At 40.7% G+C, this 21,324-nt stretch overlaps 3 protein-coding genes across 6 annotated transcripts in view; 1 reads left to right on the top strand and 2 right to left on the bottom strand.

Moving 5' to 3' along the window:
* LOC134096061 (long-chain fatty acid transport protein 2-like) overlaps nt 1-4,599 on the top strand; it is a 5,593-nt gene extending 994 nt beyond the window's left edge. Inside the window, exons 3-10 of the mRNA XM_062549808.1 lie at nt 76-234; nt 342-466; nt 594-788; nt 879-969; nt 1,362-1,560; nt 3,256-3,353; nt 3,568-3,698; nt 3,936-4,599. Coding sequence (XP_062405792.1) covers nt 76-234; nt 342-466; nt 594-788; nt 879-969; nt 1,362-1,560; nt 3,256-3,353; nt 3,568-3,698; nt 3,936-4,109 — 1,172 coding nt within the window. The 3' untranslated portion in view covers nt 4,110-4,599. The remainder of the gene's footprint in view (nt 1-75; nt 235-341; nt 467-593; nt 789-878; nt 970-1,361; nt 1,561-3,255; nt 3,354-3,567; nt 3,699-3,935) is intronic.
* A 15-nt stretch (nt 4,600-4,614) lies between these two features.
* Nucleotides 4,615-9,751, bottom strand: hdc (histidine decarboxylase). The gene is made up of 13 exons (XM_062549905.1): nt 9,724-9,751; nt 9,388-9,560; nt 8,982-9,095; nt 8,744-8,866; nt 8,483-8,617; nt 8,240-8,383; nt 7,516-7,582; nt 6,604-6,766; nt 6,336-6,423; nt 6,070-6,168; nt 5,793-5,894; nt 5,319-5,540; nt 4,615-5,031 (listed from the first exon to the last, which is right to left on the bottom strand). Exons 1-13 carry the CDS (start codon nt 9,749-9,751, stop codon nt 4,615-4,617), a joined length of 1,875 nt encoding a protein of 624 aa, XP_062405889.1.
* Nucleotides 9,752-10,808: 1,057 nt separating this feature from the next.
* Nucleotides 10,809-21,277, bottom strand: gabpb1 (GA binding protein transcription factor subunit beta 1). 4 transcript variants are annotated; one of them, XM_062548839.1, is made up of 9 exons: nt 21,111-21,277; nt 20,000-20,055; nt 19,176-19,283; nt 18,766-18,933; nt 18,094-18,288; nt 17,860-17,995; nt 13,459-13,638; nt 12,780-12,895; nt 10,809-12,235 (listed from the first exon to the last, which is right to left on the bottom strand). In XM_062548839.1, exons 3-9 carry the CDS (start codon nt 19,281-19,283, stop codon nt 12,086-12,088), a joined length of 1,053 nt encoding a protein of 350 aa, XP_062404823.1. In that variant the 5' UTR covers nt 20,000-20,055; nt 21,111-21,277; the 3' UTR covers nt 10,809-12,085. The 4 variants fall into 4 exon arrangements, with proteins under 4 accessions (XP_062404823.1, XP_062404820.1, XP_062404821.1 ...); XM_062548836.1 differs by having other exon boundaries at nt 17,848-17,995; nt 21,111-21,273; XM_062548837.1 differs by lacking the exon at nt 20,000-20,055 and having other exon boundaries at nt 17,848-17,995; nt 21,111-21,273.
* Nucleotides 21,278-21,324: the final 47 nt, after the last annotated feature.

The raw sequence follows: 21,324 nt of genomic DNA, 5'->3' as shown, positions 1-21,324 counted from the left end.
ATGGAATTAAATCTTTATTGTGTATTCTGTTTTTATTATTCTTATTTATGCTGAATTTTGTATTTCATGGTAAAGGTCTACCCAAGGCAGCTGTGATCAACCATGAACGAGTGTGGCTGGCCAGCTCCATGCAAGTTATGGCTGGCGTACGGGCAGATGACATCATATATGTCTACCTCCCTCTGTATCACAGTGCTGGATTCCTGATGGGACTAACAGGTGCCATAGACCAAGGTAATTGTAATCTGACATGCAATGCATCTCTCTCTCTCTCTCTCATGCTGTATCTGTAAGTCTACGCATTACACATTGTAAATATATAATGTTTTGTTTGACTAAAGGTATAACAGTGGTCCTGAAACGCAAGTTTTCAGCATCACAATTCTGGCATGACTGCAGGACGCATAACGTGACTGTTATTCAGTATATTGGTGAAGTAATGCGCTACCTCTGCAACACACCAAAGGTAAACATCTATACTTAATCCATGCTGTGTGTTTCAGATAACCTATTACAGCACAACATAATTTGAGTCATTTAACAGTCACTGTGTATGGCAGTTGATAGAGATTGTCTGCTTTACTCCCCTGTAGAAAGACAATGATAAGAGTCATGTGGTCAGGGTAGCCCTCGGCAATGGAATCAGAACTGACACTTGGGAGGAGTTTCTGCAGCGCTTTGGAGACATCCGTATCATTGAGTGCTATGGAGCCACGGAGGGAAACACAGGCTTTGTGAACTACGTTGGCAAAGTTGGGGCAATTGGCCGGGTGCTCACACTTCAGAAGGTGAAGAGGGATGACCAGTGGAGAGGATGCAGGTGATATTTCAGGTCCTTCTCCTGTATAACTTTGGCTTTTCTTTGCTTTGTCAACAAGAAAGCACAGCCATTCGCCCTGATCAAATTCGACACAGAGAGAGGAGAGCCAGTGAGAGACTCCAGAGGCTTTTGTGTGGAAGTGGCAACAGGTAATCCCACTAAAGATCACAAACCACTGAAGTGTTTATTTTATATTACCACGGGATGCAACTCTTATCCTTACTGTACCTTGCAAGTCAATGACATTGCTACGCAGAATTATGCCGTAATTTCCCTATTATATAGGGAATAATTATATAATTTCCCTGTGTCTTATATTATAAGCGGCGACTCATACATAGATTTTGCTCAATTTCTTCAGCTAGGTTAATACACAGGGGTAGTTTATATGGTTTTGTTTCTTTTAACTTGCATAAAACACTGTCCTGCAGCCTACTGTATACACACAATGCAGCTAATACATGAATCAAATTACTGTAATTGAAAGTACTAAAAGTGGGAGAAATTTTGTTTGAAAGTGACACTTTGTTTCATTGCACAGGGGAGGCTGGCCTTCTTGTGGCAAAAATAACCAAAAGGGCTCCTTTCACTGGCTATGCCAATAACACCCAGCAGACAGAAAAGAAAAGGCTGAGGGATGTGTTTGAGAAAGGGGACCTGTATTTTGACAGTGGAGACCTTCTCAGAATGGATGAGGAAGGCTTCATCTACTTTCAGGATCGGATTGGCGATACCTTCAGGTGAGTTGAATCCGGTGGGGTTTCCAGCCATATAGTTGAATTGTAGTTTTTTCAGGTGGTTGAAATACTCCAAAGAGCCAAATAGAAAGCCCCTGTTCAGCTCTCAAGTTGCTTTGTATAACTGCCGTTCACAAAGCCTCTTAGGTGCATGTGAAATATGATATTTGCTTGACACTATGGAGCTTGAATTAGTAGCATTCTTTCAAATCTCTAGCATGGCCGAACATACATAAACAAAGAATGTTAAATGTGAAGAAGGAGGTTCTTAAGTCAATTCACATAGCATTAGTATGAGTTCATTACAAGACTCTCTTAGAAACTATGGAGGTCATCCACGTACTCCCACAATGACAACAATGAGAAAAATCCATCCTGGAAGGGAAGCATATGTATTCTAAGAAAAAGGAAAAAGTCCATAAGAACTGTTGGAGAGTTAAAAACAAAGCTATCATCTTTGGGTCACCAAGTCCCCTAAAAGAATCTTCAAAAGTGACGTCACTGCTAATAGATTATTTAAACGGCATGTCAAGTTAAAGCCAGTCCAGTAATTTAATTAACAATGTAAATGGAAGGAGTTACTGAATGGTACAGTGACTTTGTCTTGGAGTGTGGTCTATTGTCAGATGAAATGAAAATTGCCCTCTTTGGCTAAAAGTTGGTCATGATTGGATCATTCATCAGGCCAGTGAACCAAAATAAAGGTCCAGATCAAAACAAATATGGTTTACTGAACACAAAATCAAGCTTCAAACATCGCTATTGCAGTCCCTTGATCTAAACTCCAAAAAACAGTGGGATGTGTCAAAGAGGAGAATGCACAAGTGTGGACCTAGGAATCTGGACGATCTGGGAAGGTTTTGTGAAGACGAACAGTCTTAAATCCTTTGGTTTGTATTCTCCATCTTGAATGTCATAGAAGAATATTACAAGCTGTTTTATTGGCAAAGACTTAAGAAGGTTTTACTAGTAGGGGTGGCAATAATTGTGAGCGACGTGATTTTCTGTTTTCTCAAAATACATTTGCATCCTTTCGATGTTGGATTTCCCCTCATTTTGTTTATTTGAAAATTTACAATAAATCACCAACAGATTATTTTTTTAATACCGGTTTTTAGTCAACTTTAGCAGGGGTACCAATACTTCTGGAGGATACTGTATACCATCTTTGTGTATTCTGCATCACATGAATGGAGACACACATGTGTGAGAGAGAGAGTTGTGTTCACACTCTTCAGCATACATGAATTGAGACACACATGTGTGAGAGAGAGAGTTGTGTTCACACTCTTCAGCATACAGGACCCTCGGGGTGTAAACCCCACACAGATGGAACCGTTAGAGGTCTGGCTTAACTAGTCTAACAAACATGCTGACACACACACACATGCACACACACACACACACACACACACACATGCACAAACATGCTCACACACAAACACGGACATATGCTCACACACAGACACACACACGCAAGCACAAACATGCTCACACACAAACACGGACATATGCTCACACACAGACACACACACGCAAGCACAAACATGCTCATAGACACAGACACACACATATGCATTCACTAACACAAACAGGCATACACACACATGCATACACACATACAAAACACAGTACTGTCTGTGGTCTTTGCATTTCTATGAATGACTTCAATGAGTGATGGTCTTTCAATTTTACCAGGTGGAAAGGAGAGAATGTGGCAACCACTGAAGTCACTGATGTTCTTGTCACTCTGGATTTTATAGAAGAAGCCAATGTTTATGGTGTCAAGGTCCCAGGTAATTCATGGCAAATTCATATACGTTGACCTGAACTAAGGTGGACTAATTCAGATGTGTGGAAGTCAGGATCTGATTGAGTGCTTATGTGTGAAAGTTGTTGAGTTTGGATAGATTGTATGAATGTTGAATGGTTGATTATACAATACTGAATTCAGTAAACCTGAATTTCAGTTTACCATTATGTACGTATTATGTATTTATTTCCAATCAGGAAATGAAGGAAGAATTGGAATGGCATCATTGAAAATAATGGAGGGGATGGAGTTTGACAGCACTGCCACCTATGAACATGTGAAGGCCTACCTTCCTAGTTATGCAAAACCCCGATTCATTAGGATCCAGGTAAACGAGCAAATTGCATTTTTAGTCCGAACTCACCATGTCATGATCTCTGTTAGCTTTTAATGCAGTCATAAACAACAATGTTAGAGCTGATGATCAAAACCTGCACACGTTCCTTAGTTCAGTTGAATTTTACTTAGATATTTTCTTTTAATCCCACTTGAATTCTGCTCATTTTTGCTTGATCACTTGGCGGATGCTTAAACTAAGAGATTTCTTTATGTAATAAAATTCCAGAAAGCTGTTGAACTGACTGGCACCTACAAACAGGTGAAAGTGAAGCTTGCCAACGAGGGATTTGACCCATCTGCTATAGACGAAGCAATGTATTTCCTGGATGAGAGCAAGAGCTACATCCCCATGACTAAGGACATTTATAGTGCCATCAATGATGGAAGCATGAGGCTGTGAGATTATCTGATGCCTCATAGCTGTGAGATAGCTAATTTGCCGAGGAGATTATGATGACTGATGTGTTTTTGCACTGTAGTGATGCTCACATTGAATGTGCACCGTTCTTGTTCCCTCCAACTCCAAAGGGTATTGTAATCATGTCTCTTCGTCCGTGTGTGTCCTGCACTGATACACTTTTCCATAACGTGGTCCTCTTCTTCAGGATTTGGATGCAAATATTTTTCAATTTCTTTGCTGACCAATCGTGGCTACTTTATAAACATACTTTAATGCAGAGACATTACAATACTCAGTTTGTTAATAATAACTACAACTGTGCCTTTTATAATTCAGAATTTTATTTTCTGTTTTTTACCTAATTTTTTTTTTACATTTTCAAGAAAAGGCCTCCTGACGTATGAATGTTATTGTGCATCAACCTGTGATGAAATAGAAGTTGAAATAAAGGGCTGTGTTTATAACATTAGCGAGAGAGCGACTAAATAAACGGTGGCATTTGTTGTTATTTAGTCGGCAGTGCCGTCTGGGACATGTTAAAGCAGTTGACGCAGTTGACTCTGCTGCTGGTGATCCAAGGCTTGGGGCACGCCTGGAAGCTCTTGGTGGAGCAGTACACCTGCTGCATGCCGCACTGCATCCATGTCTGAGCAAAGCTGGGCACGCTGTAGAACTTGGTCAGCTTCTTCAACACCTTCCTGCCCAGGATGCTGTCGGCTTGTTCCGGAATATCGGACAGGGTGGCGGCGGCGGCGGCGGCGGCGGTGTTGGTTGCTGAGCTATCCTTTGGGACGGTCACAGACTCTCTGGAGCTGGACAGCAGTGCACTGCTGCAGCTTAGAGAGCGTGCGGTCTTCTTTGCACTCGGTGCCACTGGCCGTTGAGCCTTCAGTGGCTCTGGTCTTCCAGCTTCGTCCTTCAGCTGAGAGAAAACAGGTGGACACTTACAGGCAGTTCATACTACGGCAAGCACGGACGGTGATTTATCGCCACACACATGAACTCTGACGTGATACAATTTATGAAAAAGGCCATAGAGGATCAAAGAGTGGAAACATTCCTTATATTTCCACCTTGCTGCATTAAAGCCATTTGTCTGCCAGGATGTGTTCCTGAGCTCCATGCACTGTCTGGAGAAGCCATGTTGGCTCTTTTGTGCTTTGCCTCTCAATTTCGTCGTGAGAACGACCGCTGTGAGAATGCCCCTACCTCTGGTGTGCTGCTGGACATTCTGCGTGGCTCCTTGCCCAGAATGGCGGTGGCCGTCTGGCGTATGATGGCCCAGTCCCTGAGGATGTCTTCTGGGGTGGTGAACTGTGAGGTCACGGTGAAACGGATGATCAGCTTATTGTGAATGGCCGCAGGAATGACGAACATGGCACCTGATTTTGTGAGCCTTTGCAGCAGCTCCTGTGTCGGGGCATTGCCTCCCTGTTTTGGGGGGAAATGTCATTTATTTTTGACCTCTCATGTTTATTGTCAGTAATCAGAAGGTATTTATAACAGCAATGGACCAACTACCCTGGAAAGCGTATTTTATTTTCGGAGATACAAGGTGCAGTTGTCCTCCGTTGTTCTCTTTTCTAGTTCATTGCCTTGACCTACTTGAGCCTACCCCTACCATGCCTATTTAATGGCAGGGACAAAGGGTAACTGTGAGGACAATGACCTGGTTTAACATACCTTCAAGCAGAAAACCACCAGGCCCAGGTGCCGTTTGGCAGGAATCTCAAAGTTAGGGTCACTTCTTACAAGAGATTCAAAAAGCTTAGCCATATCCACACCCTAAAATACGAAAACAATTATACAAAATATTAATATAAAAAAATATATTAATATTACAATATTCTCACATAACACACTAACAATTGGCTCTTTTAAAGAAATACACCTGAAGAACTGCAACTGTGCTTGTTGGCTAAACCCCTGAAGGGAGAATACCTCATGGGAGAGATCTTACATGTCTGATATGTTCCTGCAAGTTCTTCATTCCAAAGGTGCGCATGACAAACCACAGCTTCACTGAACGGAAACGGCGACTCAGTGGAATCTGCCAATGCTGAGCAAATAAGCAGATTTAGTACCATGACCAATCAGAGAAACACATTTTGTTACAATGAAGTAACTGTGGGGACTCACTAACTACGGTCAAACTTCTGTGAAAGTGTGCAAAACTCTGGATAATTAATATTCTGTGAGAGATGCGACTGTGGGATGTTTCTATACCATAAAGTCGGTGGCTCCTGAGTTATCGTGCCTCAGATAAATGGGGTCAACAGTGAAGGTCTGCTGGAGTTTGCACTTATCCTTCACCCTGCCAAGAAAAGTGATGACAAAACACAGTTTCACAACACTGGACTGTGAATGTGCAAATCCACACAGGCACAAGTTCCCATGCTGAATCAGTGTCTAAAACTCCAAATCCACCCCCGATATCTATAATTCCACTCCTGATCTCTAGGTCATCTGGACGGGCTGTTGAGCAGTCGCTCACCAGTAAGCAGTGCAGTCGAAGTGGACCATCATCCATTTGGAGGGGTTGAACACAAATGAGTCTGCAAACTCAATGCCCTCAAGAGACCCTCGCAGCTCGGGGCACAGGAAAGCTGAGCCGGCGTACGCCGCATCCACATGCAGCCACAATCCTTCTCTGGCACCTGTTACAGGTCAGAAAACAGCACACCTGGCTCGTGGTCAAAGTCAACAAAGTCTCCTACTGATCACAAAACAGCAGTTGAACACGAGTGATTCACATGCAGAGCCAGTCAGAAATGTGGACACACCTACTCATTCATAGGTTTTTCTTCATTTTGATACTATGTTATGTGCATTGTAGAACAATACTGAACACATGAAATCTATAACACAAGTGTTTGAAAAATAAAGTATGTTTCATATTTGATTCAAAATATTAGTTTTGTACCAAGAAGAGCAGCCAACAAGTGTTCACATGTACTGTATGGGTACTCCTTCAAGAGAAGTCAACTGTTTTTGGAAAATCTATTACCAAATATTTGGCTTTATTTACACTTGGTGTTAGGTTTACTTTTGACATTCAGTATTGTTCCACAATGTATGGTTATGGTTATGGTTATAGTTATGGTTATGGTATTTAGCAGATTTCATCCAAAGTGAGATACAAATAGCAACAATACATTGAATTTAACACTGAACAATGTAAAAGTTGGTAACACTATATTAAGGAGAATAACAATAATAAACAACAATCAATAGCCTAATGAAAATAAATAAATACTATAATATACAAACCATGACGCATAATAAACTAAGTGCGTGTTGAACAGATGTAAGCTAAATGAAAGCTACATTCATGTAAATAATAGTCACAATAAAGAAATGACTGCTTTCATTTATTTGAGATGAGGTGAGGAAGTGTTCCACTTACACACTGGCCCCAGCTCTGAGAGGTAATCAAAGGAACACACTCCTGTACTCCCCAGGGTGGCACAGAGCTGACAGGAAACAAAATAGTTTTCAATATTCCAGGCCAATTAATACAATTAACTCGGCAATATGTTCTGTTCACAGCAAAACAAGAGCAGTTCAGTAATCAGAAACAACTCATCAATGTGTCCTGTTTATAAGACTTGTTTGTCCTGTATTTCAACTATATAGTAAATGAATAATTCTGGTTTTGTACTACATCCATAAACTGACAGAAGAGTTCTCTGTCAGATCACAGAACTATTTGCTTGACATCAGTAGAACGCTGCAGCAAACATGGACAAACACACAGAGCTCAGGCTGCCCTGCCTGCCATAGCTTCAGTATTTACTATTTAGCACAGTAGTGGACACACACACACACACAGAGCTCAGGCAGCCCGGTCCCTGCTTGCCATAGCCTCAGTATTTACTATTTAGCACAGTAGTGGACACACACACAGAGCTCAGACTGCCCGGCCCCTGCCTGCCATAGCCTCAGTATTTACTGCATTTAGCACAACAGCGCCCTCTACAGGAGGGTGTTCAATAACGTTTTGAAATCACAAGGTTTCCCATGTGCTTGGATATCAGCTATATAGCCTGAGGGCACAAGTTGCATTTGTTGAGGAAACAAAAAGAGAACATTTCCACTCTGAACATGTAGTTATTAATATGATGTCTTACCATAATTGGGACGAGGCCATTCTTTCGGTCCTTGTCTATAGCAGCTTGGAGAGTGCTCCCACGCAGACCAAAGCTCTCATCAGTTGGAAGGAACCTGACTTTCACCAGGGAGATCAGGCCAGCTTTCTCCACTGAAGAGTGAGCCTTCAAAGTCATAATCAGAGAGATTCTCAGTTTCAGTACATGCCATAGTGACTTTGTGACGGTGAAGTTGTTTTCACGTATCTGTGTAGCTTCCCTAACCTGGTCAGATGCATAAGCAATGAGCCTGGAGTTGATCACCGAGTCATCTGTGTCTGCTTCCAACTTCTTCAGCTGCAATATCTTGTCTTTTCGGGCCGCGAGTAAAGAAATCAGGGTGCTTTCACTGACAGTACCCTAAAGACATGCAAGATCAGGAAAATCAAATGAAGTTCACCAAATGAAGTTAGGAGACATTATAACCACATATTGTTTTTTGTGAAATGACAGTTCTAATACCACTGCCACATATCACGCCTTCACCTGCAACACGCCGCCTCCTCTGCTGTCAGGGTGGTGATGCAGGAAGTGTGCTGGCAGACCCAGAGCCTTACACAGCCAGTCCAGCACGTTCATCTCCAGCTCTGTGCACGCAGGACTGGACGCCTGAGAACAGAACACGTTCGGAAATAAGATGCAACAAAAACTTCCGAGGTATTTCTGTGTGCCTTGGCATGGATTTAGCTCAAATGTGAGATGAGGATCACAGTGGATGAATTACCCAGGTGAATCCTATACAGTTGATGGCATCAGCGAGCATGTCTCCCAGTAGGGAGGGCCAGGAGTTCAGGGCCGGAAAGTAAGCGTGCATGTGTGGACTCTGCCAGTGCACCACCTGAAGGAAGCCCACACAACTGCCTTATTCCAGTTTGTATTATATTTTGCAACAGATGTTCATTTCTTTTTTTTTTTTTCTATGAATGCCTGGCATATGTCATTTTTCAGTGCTTGTATATTATCAATATAGATGATCAATGTCTTCATAGCACTTCTCAGGCAAGAGTCCAAGTTGCTTCAAAGATTAAAAAATAAATATATACAAATTATACTCTGTTTCACTCTCATAACTTGAATGTTTCATCACAGTTGTCCACAATTGTTCATGAAAACAAAATGAAAGGTCTTACCCCAGGCATTATTATTTTTTCCACGTCTTGGAAAATAGAATCCCAGTTTTCTCCATCCAAGGGAGCACTTTCTGGAATTAGCTCTCTCATGTACCCAGGCTTGACATCTGGAGTAACTTGTCTTTCTCTGATCTTCGTCAGGTATTCTGTGATGTAATCTACCATCTCCTTCCCTGCACATGACAGAACACATTTATTGAAAAGGTGTCTACCTAGTGGAGTATTTGTTTTAGTGGTTCTATTGCACTTGACAACCCATAACAGACCGTTGGCCTATATCATATCTCAATTTGACCAGATTCATAAAGCATCTTCCAATCATGTTTGTAGCCTCACCTCTGCGGTTGTACTCCTCTGCTTGCATGGTCAAAAGCCCTTTCTCAACTTTTACAGTACTGATGAGTGGTTTCTGATGGTCCTGATGTTGCTCTCATTGGTGAGGAGAAACACAGCAGATTATATACAGCCTTATGCAGAGAACACACCCCTTTCATGACGTGTTCAACAAACAGGACAATTGTGTGACGCTGATGGCCAGATGTAAATAAAAATATCCCCGTTGAATTTTGCCATTTGTTTCCTAATATTGTTGCAATTCCAAATGGGTTATATGTTTTCCTTTCTACTTATTTGGACAAAAAGTAAGGGGTTCTGGGTCACGTTGGTCAGATTGCTTGGGTTTGTTGAGAACTAAAATTCCCTTTTTACATCTCAAACCATTGTTGCAGCATATGACTAACAGTTTTTCTCGATGATTGATGAGCATGAGTGATGGTTGCTGGTGTGATACAAGATACAACTGTCATTTCACCCTCATCTTGAATGGTTGTTAAAGGTATAGGGGGGTTACGTACTGAGGGTCAAGTCAATGTAAAAATAGGCTATAATATCACAAATGTCAAAAAAGCACATGTGAAAACATTCTGAATGTTTCCTGTTACTACATTTTTCAATCTGACTCAAAACATGTTTGAGGAGGTAGCGATATAGACGGTAAATATGGACAAACCACACCGCACAGTTCTGTGTGTTTGTTCTGAACTGGATACTGTAGAGGGTAAATGTAATTCAGAGATAGCGCAGGGAGCAGGACTAATAAAGGACCTTAATGACTCAGTGGCCGCCCACTTCATGTCCCTTGTCCTGCGTAGAGAGGGAGGACGCAGGAGCAAGGTGGCCACAGTCAATACACAAGTGTAGAAATGGGTGCGCACATCTGAGTATTTAAAAGTAGGTGCTGGACTCAAAAAGCAACAGTAAAAAGGACAAAAAAGTCCGCACACTAAAGCTCCAATATGTTTTCTTTTTATTCACCACATGTGACGTTTCGTTGTCTGAGGAAGGGCAGTGTGTCCCGAAACGTCACATGTGGTGAATAAAAAGAAAACATATTGGAGCTTTAGTGTGCGGACTTTTTTGTCCTTTTCACAGTCAATACACACTAACCTCTTCCCTATCATGAGCCTTTCACTAAGTTGAACCCCACCGCCTCTTTCAGTCACAAAGAAAATACAACTTTTCCACATTTTCGTATAAAAAGGTTTCCACAGTGCTTTATGGAGGATTATTTACAGTTAAGTATCATGTTTTTTAAGGGATGTACATAAATATATGACACAATATAATAAACATAACATTACAGACAACATGACAAAATTAAGAAGCCACATTTGTTGAAAGCTTTAACACCATGTGTGTTTAAATGTGTAAATATTGACCTATACTGATGGCTCCTGTTTAAAATACCAAGTCCTTTTTCTGTGTTCTTTTTCGTTCTAGTTATCTTTCGTAACAGCATACGCATAAGGCCACTTTTCACAGATGAATTCACACCATGAACAAATCATAATCTCTCATAATTCTTGACAGAATAACACTACATGCATAAAAACAGATTTTAAAAATATGACGCTAAAATGTGCCAAAACATTTCCAAATGTCATTAAAACAAACCAGAACATAGTTACTACTATGTTAAATTATACTCTATCCCTTTTAGATAATCAAAGGTGGAGATGTTCTCCTTAAATTGTGTAAAGGGTATTTGTGGTCTTTATAATTAAAGGTAGGCCTAGAAAGCTGAGGACAGTAAAAGCCAAATCAAGACCACTGAACTGCAAAAATACATTAAAAATATTGTTTTGGAAAATGACAGGATTGACAAAATACATCATATGCTGTCAGAACCGGGAGACTTACGGTAAAAGCTATATGTGCCATCATATTTTCTGATGAAACAAAATGTCTGACTGTTCATTACAACATAATTAGACTACTGGATAATAATTTGACCTAAGTAAATATAATGGATTATGTCAGTTTCATCCATCAACATAGCATACCTGTTTCAATTTGAAATCAAGTTCAAATAACATGTCCAATCAAATTAAAATGTCAGTTCTAAGAATCATCCTCAGTGGCCATTTAGAGACACTGTATGAGCTTATAGAGGGAAGGCGTCTGATGACACCTACTTGGGACGTCCGCTTTGTGTCCAACACTGGTCACCCAAATTCCTCAGTGGCTTCCCTCACACTGTCCCTTCCATCTCAAATGAGTACAATGTTTCACACACAGGCCAACCCCAACAGGTTCCCTGTGTGTTTATGTGTGTGCTGCAGTGTGTCCATGCTGAGAGGGCATCCTCCTGTGTGAGCTCAGTCTCAGAGAGTCTGTCACTTGATCCCGCACGGACGCCTCACGCCGCTTTCTTGCCGCCCTGCCGTGTGATGGCCTCCAGCTTTTGTCTGTAGGCCTCGGCCTCCTGCTCTTTCTTCAAGAGCTGCTGTCTGTATTTTTGTGCCTCGCGATTGGCCTCCTCTAACTGCTTCTGAAGGGTTTCCTTCTCCTATTGGAACAAAAAGGTCTCTGTGAATTCCAGCACGTCCCCTCACGCTTGTTCATTAAGAGTACTACAGTACAGCTGTTCCACCTCGTCCAGCCTCATCTCAGCACTGAGCTGTGCTGACGTGACACATGCTGCTGAGAGGCATTACATTGCATGACATCCACGCGGAAAATGAACAGGCGTGTAAAATGCCTGCCGACACACATAGATATGGCCGACACACAGCTGTGTATTTGATTTTGCTGAATTGATGGATGAGTGTTCAGGTGGATTGCACATGATAAAAACAATTCAATTAATTATTTTACTGACAATGACACACACTGAACAATGGGTAAAGACGTGTTTTATCATAATGTACAGTGATATTGAGGAGGTGTCCATGGACATGCATGTGCTGCTTTTCCCCATGAATGAATCTCGAGTTCCACCACCACTACCATGGTTGGAAGCACTGAACCTAAAATTACAAGATCATTAATCATAGAAAACAAGTTCCGGGACGAGATGGGATGGGAGGGGACGAGATGAGATGCTGCATTACCTCTACTTCCTGGATCATGGTGCTACACTCCACCACCTCGATGCGCTGCCGCTTTAGTGTGGGCTCCTCACTGATGACCGTCTCCTCTGCGATGTCAGTGGCAGGCACGGTCAACACTGCATGGTCAAACAGAGTTATGTGCTCTCAGTGTCTCATTAATGAAAATGCAAAAAAGCAATGCAACGTTACAGGCTAACACACCTCGATGTGTTGATTGAAAGTTTCACTTGATTGAAGAGCTAGAGACTTTTTACTGAACAATACGGTGCATTTATCACAGTGATACAGTGGCTAATACTGTATATTTATCAACGCAATCAATACATTCTAAAGGCCTGGTCATCCAACTTACGCATGCATATTTCTAGCCTCAAAAGATCCTTGTGCTATCAAAGGAGATTTCCCACAGTGGCCAAACTTGTCACTGTTAACTGCAAATACTCATACCCAACAGTCTACCCTATGTATTATAAAACATCAGGGTGTGAATTGGCAACGAATGCCAAAGTTGCCTAGCAACTAAATCCTGACATTAATTTACAGGTCACCAATGAAAATGACTTAGTTAGAATGGTTGACATTTAAAATCGGTGTCCTTTTTCTTGACTTGCAATGCACATTTCATGCATAAGACATTTTTGCTTAACATGGACTTTCAATGATTAAACAAATCACTGACCTTGCTGCCCATCTGGCATCGTCAGGATGATTGGCTGGCCAATGCCCCCACCCGCCTGCAGGTTACCCAGCTGAATGCCATCTGTTACTATGGTAATCACTTGCTGACCACCTGAACTCACAACCTGTTGAATGGCACCATCCACGGTATCTGCGGTCACAACTTCCTCTGTCGCCACAACTTCAACAAAAACAAGCAAAAAAAAAAACACAATTATGCATGTTTAAGTGTCAGAGAAAAAAAAACAGTATACCAAAACCATAAGAAGTCCACATATACCACATATATTTTGTGATAATGAGAACTTCAGTATTGCGATACGACTATATGGGCAAAACAGTATATTTTTTTGACAAAAGGACCAATTGTCAAAGTTTGTTTAAAAATTCTGGTCAGACAATGGACCAAAACAGAGTAATCACAGAGTTAAACGCTGCTTCACCACATTTTGTTCTGACCAGTGATTTATTTAAGAAGTGCTTCTCATTTGATCTAAGAGGTCTCGGTGGTACATTTGTAGCATGTCTAGTAGGTATTTTGGTCCCAAGCCATTCAAAGATTTATAAACAAGTAGCAGTACTTTAAAATCGATTGTATACATAACTGGGAGCCAGTGCCGGGATTTAAGTATAGGGGAAATCTGATCTGTTCTCCTGATTTTGGTCAGAGCCCTTGTAGCAGCATTTTGTACCTCTAGGAGCTGCTTAATTCCTCTTCTTCAGTGAACAGGCCATTGCAATAGTCGACTACTGGAGATGAACGTTTTTCTAGATCATGTTGTGTCATTGCCTTCGTGTGACTATTGAAGTTAAGATTACAGTCAATGACACCAAGATTTTGTGACAGTGTCCCTTGCTTTGAGCCCTTCGGTGTCCAGGGGTGGCTACTCTAATGTTTTCAATGATTTTGACAATTAAGTTATTCAATATGGAGGTATCCAGATTTTTCTTTTTGAGTAATGGCTTTACAACAGCTGCTTTTAAAGACTTGTGCCAGACTGTAGTGATCCATTTATTGTGTGTGATCCGTTGCTCTAGTCCCATCAAGACATTCTTAGGTGCCAGTAAGACATTCTTTGGAGGCTTGTGCATTAAGCCTTATAGGTAAATCTATTTGCCAGAGAGCTTGGTAGAATTTAAACATACTGTACCATAACCATTTAATCATATATTACTCACTTCATAGCACCAGTTACTCCTATTGCTACACCAATGTGTTGACCACCTACACGCTAAATTACAGAGGTAAGTGACAAAGACAAATACATAATTACAACTAGCACCAGAATGAAGAAAGGTGAATGACTGGAATGTCATTTAAGCTCAGCAGTTCCAAAACACAGATCTCATACCTCTGGTTGCATAAACCAAACCATCAAAGGATGATTTCCCCTAAAATTGTTATGACATCACCTTTAAAAGGGATCATTCATAGTCATTGTGGGCAAATACAACCTTCAGCATAGTCAAAGACCGGCATGACCTATTATCCCTCTGACGTGGTTCTTTGATGTAGCAATATGTCTTGGAGGGAAGAAATCAGACAAAAAGCTTCCTAAGCCAGAGCAGTGGCTTTCATCTAGAGCAGTGGTGGGCAAACTACGGCCCACCAGGCACTTCAATCCGGCCCACCGAGCATTTAATTACGTTATCTAGGCTGCTCGCTATTTTTTAACTGCGATATACATTGTGGTTAGCTTTTCACTCTTCTTAGAAAACGTTTACAACATATGTGAAAACAGCATGTTTCATAAGGATGATACTTTTTGGGTTCTCTCTCTCAATCTCCATTGCAGCAGATCTAACGTTATTCTACTCTACTTAACCTTTAAAAGGGTGGGTTTTGAACATTCTAACACAAGATTCCATTCCGCAACAATTCAACATTCTAAAATTCTATGTTGAATTCAATGAACCCAGACATTCTTTAGAATGTTAATTTTCCAACACTCCAAACACACCGGTGTGACGGTACACTCTTAAGGGTTTGGGAACCTGATCTGAGGAGCGCATGAGAGGCTGAGAGAGAATGACAGGTTCCAGCAGGTTCCACCTAATTTCACTGCATTATATATGGTTAAAACCGACATTTTTGGCTATTGTTAAAAAAAAATGTATATTATTACTTTTTGTAATTTCCTTATTATCTCTCATTACTGAAACACATGATTATTTATTGTTTTTATTTAATGTTCTACTAAAAGATAACATACACGTTTTTTATGTAGCAAACCTTAAAGAAGTAGTGTTGTATTAATATGTGATCTACAAAAACCCATCACTGAGGCTTTCAAAAATCCTTGAGCAGTTTCAACCCTCCCTGGTGAAATTTGACCAATTTAAGATTCTGATATAATCCTGGATACCATCCTCCCAAAATGTTGCTAGGATAGAATCAGAATCGTAAATTGGTAAAATTGCTCCATATGGGTTTTCCTAGATTGTATCACACATGTTATTGATGTAGTACCAATATCTGAGCTCACCACATAAAATGGCCTTTAGGATTTCAGGATTAAACAAGGGGACATTATGCTTTTCTGCTATTTTCCCAGAACAGGTGACAAAAGAGGTCACACCTGTGCAGTTCCCAGAGATTGACATTTCAAAATGCAGAGACAAAACCTGACACACGTCACGGCTGTAGTTTAAGCAAACAGTTCATTGCCGTGTAATCATGAAGTATTGTATGGGAAACAAGCTAACGGAGAGCTTTTCTATTTGTGCGACACTGAAAAACAGAGGACAAAAGAATATCAATCTAATGAAACCACTTCCTTGCTTGTGTGTCATTGGATCAGTCATATACTGCAACAGATTATCAACAAAGAAACTGCACTCCTGTTGTAAAAATATGCTGATGCTTAGTGACATAAAAATGGAAACAAAATAAGTCTAATTATTTGGATTGTGTATATTAGTTGTAAATTCAGACCCTAAAAAGGTATGCTTACAACAAAATAATTCATTAAACAAAAGTGAGACATTGTGTTGGTTCTGTATAAGCCTCCAAGCCACTCAAATAACTAAGAATGTGTTCTTAATCACAGCTTTAGAAAGTTTTAGCTTGCTTGCCTCTAAAGGCCAATAAATGTTGTTGTCTCACATTACATAATAACCAGATCATTTGCAGTATAAAAACTTGCAGGTTGCTTGAGCAATAAGCCCCAAGAAATCTTATGTTCCAGTGATTTTAGAGCAGCTAAGGGCCATTGTTAGACATGATGCGCAGCTGAGATTTGTGTCAGTACAGTAATATAGAACGAAATGCGGCCAACGTGAAGGGTTGTGCTGGGTTTTACTACACCATCGTACGTAATTCAGCCAATCATAATCAATGACCGGAACTATCCATTTTAGAATTAATTTGTGTTTATGTTTGACCATATTGATTGAACTGAATAACAACATTCTCCATAAACCAAAACCATGACTTTTTAGTCTATAAAACACTATGACATGCTTCATTTTATATGCTAGTTTTAAATTCCTCTATGGTGTTACCTTTATCATTTTGTGTGTGTGTTTATGTATTGTAGCACTTTGAGATCATTGATTTGATGTAAAGTACAATATAAATTATTATTATTATTATTATTACATTTGACTGGCATCATGAACACATCATTAACTTGACACATTCCAGCCCTTAAGAGGTCGTAACACAAATCCAGAGGCTCATTCCAGCATGAGACTACAGCCTGGCCGTGGACTGTCATAGAGGCGATGTGCATGCTTGCCAGACTGTAAACGCTGTAAACGCTCATAACCAGATTTATGCAAAAACTTCGGCACAAGAGTGAGATATACACTGTAGGAGTAGCACAACTAAGGAACGGCACATACTATTGTCTGGCTGTAAAAGGCTATGTTAGTACGAGACATGGCCTCCATATCTTTAGCAGGAGATCCCTATCCAGAGGCCCGGTGGGTAACTAACTGCTTCATGTTGGTCAGAAGAGCTTCATCAAAGAGTTGGTTTGTTTTGGATTATTGTCCACTGGGACTCCAACTGAACTGAATTACTTTTGAACCTGAACTACTTTTGGGCCAAAATACAACCAACCAGTGCCCTCACAGGAGAGCAGTGCTTTTGCAGGGCCAGAGAGAGTGCCACTGCTGAGCTGGCTTCTCTTGTGGCTTACCCTTGTTGCAAAAATCATCACACACTGTTACTGACCTTGGCATCAAATTCACATCCTTCACACACATCAAGAGAGGTAAATCCTTCACACCATAAAAGGGACGTGAAAAAGGAAACTCAACAACAGCACGCGTTTCAGATTAGAAGAGTGAGAGGCAATACAAATTCCCAGAATTATCCAACTGCTAACGTGGCAACCTCAATACACTAAACTACACTATAATCTATGCCTTCCTAAAGGCATACCTGCTGATTTACCAGAATTCCCTGAAGAGACTAATCCAGCCAGGTTCACAACGCCTCCTGGCCCGATGATGAACTGTGGGGCTGCGGTATGTATCGTCATGGTGTCTGGACTCTCTGGGTTTGTGTTGATCTGGTTTTGCATGGCCACCTGTGTGATAAAAGTGAATGTCAAATGTTGCTAATGGACCAATGGACCGCTGAGCTGTGATGCACAAAAACATGTCTTTCAGACCCATAAATGTCTACCTGAAGAATTTCAGCGAGCTCTTCATTCCCATTATCCAAGGCAATGTCCAGGGCATGTTTGCAGAATTTGCTCTGTGCGTGGACATCAGTACCATATTTGATGAGGAGATCCACAACCTCTCGGTGGTTGTGTTCAGTAGCCCAGTGGAGAGCAGTCATTTTCAGCATATCTTTGGCATTGACGTCAGCCCCGTGCTAGTCAGACCCCAATGAATAAAGTCATTGTTATCACTTCTAAGACTTGAACACAGATGGTAAAAGTACAGGATTTCAATAATGATTGCTCAATTTAGTTTATCTTTAAAGGGGCACACATGTTTGGAAGACATCAAAGCCCTGTGTGTCTCATATTGACAATATCAGTGCATTTCAGTTTAATGGAATATTAATAACAAGCAACACTGATGGGCAATTCAAATAGGAAATGTTGTTCTCCATTGTTATGGTTAGGGAATTGACTCTGTATAATCACTTTAAGTAATTCATCCATTTTTTTTTTTTTTACCATATTTTTAATAACAAATGTCACATTCCCTCAAAATGTTAAATATCACAAGCAACCCTTTGGAAATGAACTGTACCATTCTACAAACATTGAATCACCCTGCCATTCTGTGTAACAGTGAGTGGCCAAGTTATGAAAGTACCAATGTTCAAATGATTCAGTGTTACCTTCAGTAGCACCTCGACAATACTATCATGTCCTTCTGAGGCAGCCATATGAAGGGGGGTTCTGTCCACTTTGGTTCGAGCATCTCGACTCACACCTGCCCTCAGCAACACCTCTGTGGTTGAGTAGTGTCCATACTGGGCCGACAGGTGCAGGGGAGATGTCCCAAGCTGTTTGGTGATAACATTTAGAACACTTACTGTATTTTAAAATAATGCATAACAGTATTTAAAAGTCAACATCATACTACAAGAAAAGGGAATTCATACACCCACAGGTAAGAAGCATGTACTTTAACTTGAGATCTAACTCATCTAACCCTAATTAAACTTTAAGCTTTGAAACAGAACAAATATGAAAGAAGACTCCACGAAACCTACCAAGGAGGAAGTATGATGCAAATGATGCTCACCCAGTCTGTTGTGAAAGGTGCTCCATTAGCCATTAGTATCCGAACTTCATCATCTTGACCTGATCGTGCCGCTTCCAGCAACTTTTTCCCCAAGTCCACTAAAGACATCTGTAGTTATACCAAAGTTACTTGTATACTGTACCAAGTCAATATTCATATGTTTGTGTCAATGTTTATGGTATTTGGCAGACCTTTTAGTCCAAAGCAAATTATAGTAGGCTCTACATAACTAATAACTAATAGAGATTTGACATGTGTCCTCTTTGGCTGATTAAAGACTAGGCGTGCTGTTGCATTCTGAGTCATCTGTAATGATCTCATTACACAGGCAGGTAGGCCAGCTAACAGTGAATTACAGCAGCAGGCCTAGTCCAGTTTGAAAATGGCACAAGATGTTGTGTGGCATGCTATGTCAGATAAGGTCTGACCTTACCGAATACTGTATAGAATAAACTGACATGACATGTCACTGAGGCTACTATAGTACACAGTATGTGTATGCTACTGTGCGTGTGTGTGTGTGTGTGTGTATTTACATCACTGTTACTTATTTTTATGGTTGAATTTCATGGACTGATTATATCCATTAGCCTGAGGAAGAGCCAGTGGCTCGAAAAGTTGCTTGGCGATAAACATCACTGGGAGCTAATCTTTTTGTACTGATTATATCCATGATTATATTAATGATTGTTATTCTTAGGCCTTCAAGACCTAAATATATCATGCAATTTTCAGTATATGATTACTACTCTCCATTTCTGGTGTATAATCATTCTCAATTTCCTGTGCATTTCTGAAACAGACTACAAGTCATGTGATCTCACCCGGGTCTGGGGAACAGGGATTGTACAGTGGCAGTTCCATGTTTTCAGAGATAAGGCTGTGTGTAGGAGTATATTTTATTTCCAACCAAGAATTCATCAAGCCATGTTCAATCAGAAAACAATTGTATACTCTAGTCCAACACATAGGCCTACAGTATAGCATATAGCATGTGGTTTATATCCAATCATCTGACACGTTTGTCATTTACACTGGACACTTACTCAGCAAATCACTGGATTATGGGATAGGTTATTGTATAATTGCAATTCAGTACATTCAATGTAGAGAATAAGCATAACCAAATAGTTGTGTCAAGTGGATGATCTTTATTCTATTACTAAGTACGGCCTAATGACTCGAGGTCTTGTTGCAGTAACTCGGACGCCTAAAACTGTGGAGGACATTACTTTGATTACGAAAACGTCCATGCATGAACATATCCAGGGTGGGAGATGACCACTGCAGTTCAAGGCATGGTTAAGTGTACACGAGTAGTGGACACAAACCCTAAGATGGTATGCCTGATTTCAGAGAGCTTTGCTAGCAACCTAACTGCAGAAGTGAACACAACATCGTGAGGCCCTGAAAGCCTGCTCTATTTTATATATTCGATGCCAAGAAGTACAGCAACATAGCATGTCATCACTCTGCATTTGTCAAAGTCCCAGACGTTTTCAAGGCCTGCCTTTTGTCTAATTGCCGTCAGATCTCAGCTTTAGTTTGAACAACGTTACATGAAGCTAGCTAAATTAGCATAGCGTTCGCAACACTGCGCAGCCCTTTGTTGATTCGAGTTTTACAGCTGCTAGTCTAGACCCTGTCTGTCCACCATTTTCTTTTGCTTAAGAAAACAGCATTCATCCGCCATAAAAACAGTAAACGACGATATTGACTTCAAGCAACTTCTAATGTACGAATGAATGGTATCTGCCAAGTTAATGTAATAAACAGGAAATCGTTAGAATGATCGAGGTTCCGGGGGAAGTGGAAATATTTTTTACCAGCAAAGACACACCAACTTCCACATCCGGTGGGGCAATATAAAACACCCCGACTCTGACCTGGAAAAGATTCTTATTGCCTAACATGTTGATCATTTACAAGTCTTACCTTGAGTTATTTTCTTAAAGTAATTGTAGATAGAAATGAAGGCCCCCGTAACTCAGCTAATGTAGTTCTTTTAAGACGGCGTCTCGGCGCTCAATGTTTAACTGCGGGAAAAGTGCCCGTATTTCGTGCGGATGTATACCATCACCATGTTTCAAATTACATTTGGCATTGAGACCTTTTCAGTTTTACAGAGTTTATATGATGCAGTATGTTA

This window comes from Sardina pilchardus, chromosome 11 (genome assembly GCF_963854185.1).
Source record: "Sardina pilchardus chromosome 11, fSarPil1.1, whole genome shotgun sequence".
NCBI lineage: Eukaryota > Metazoa > Chordata > Actinopteri > Clupeiformes > Clupeidae > Sardina > Sardina pilchardus.
Note: the sequence above shows the minus strand (reverse complement) of the source record. Positions and strands in the feature narration are given on the sequence as shown.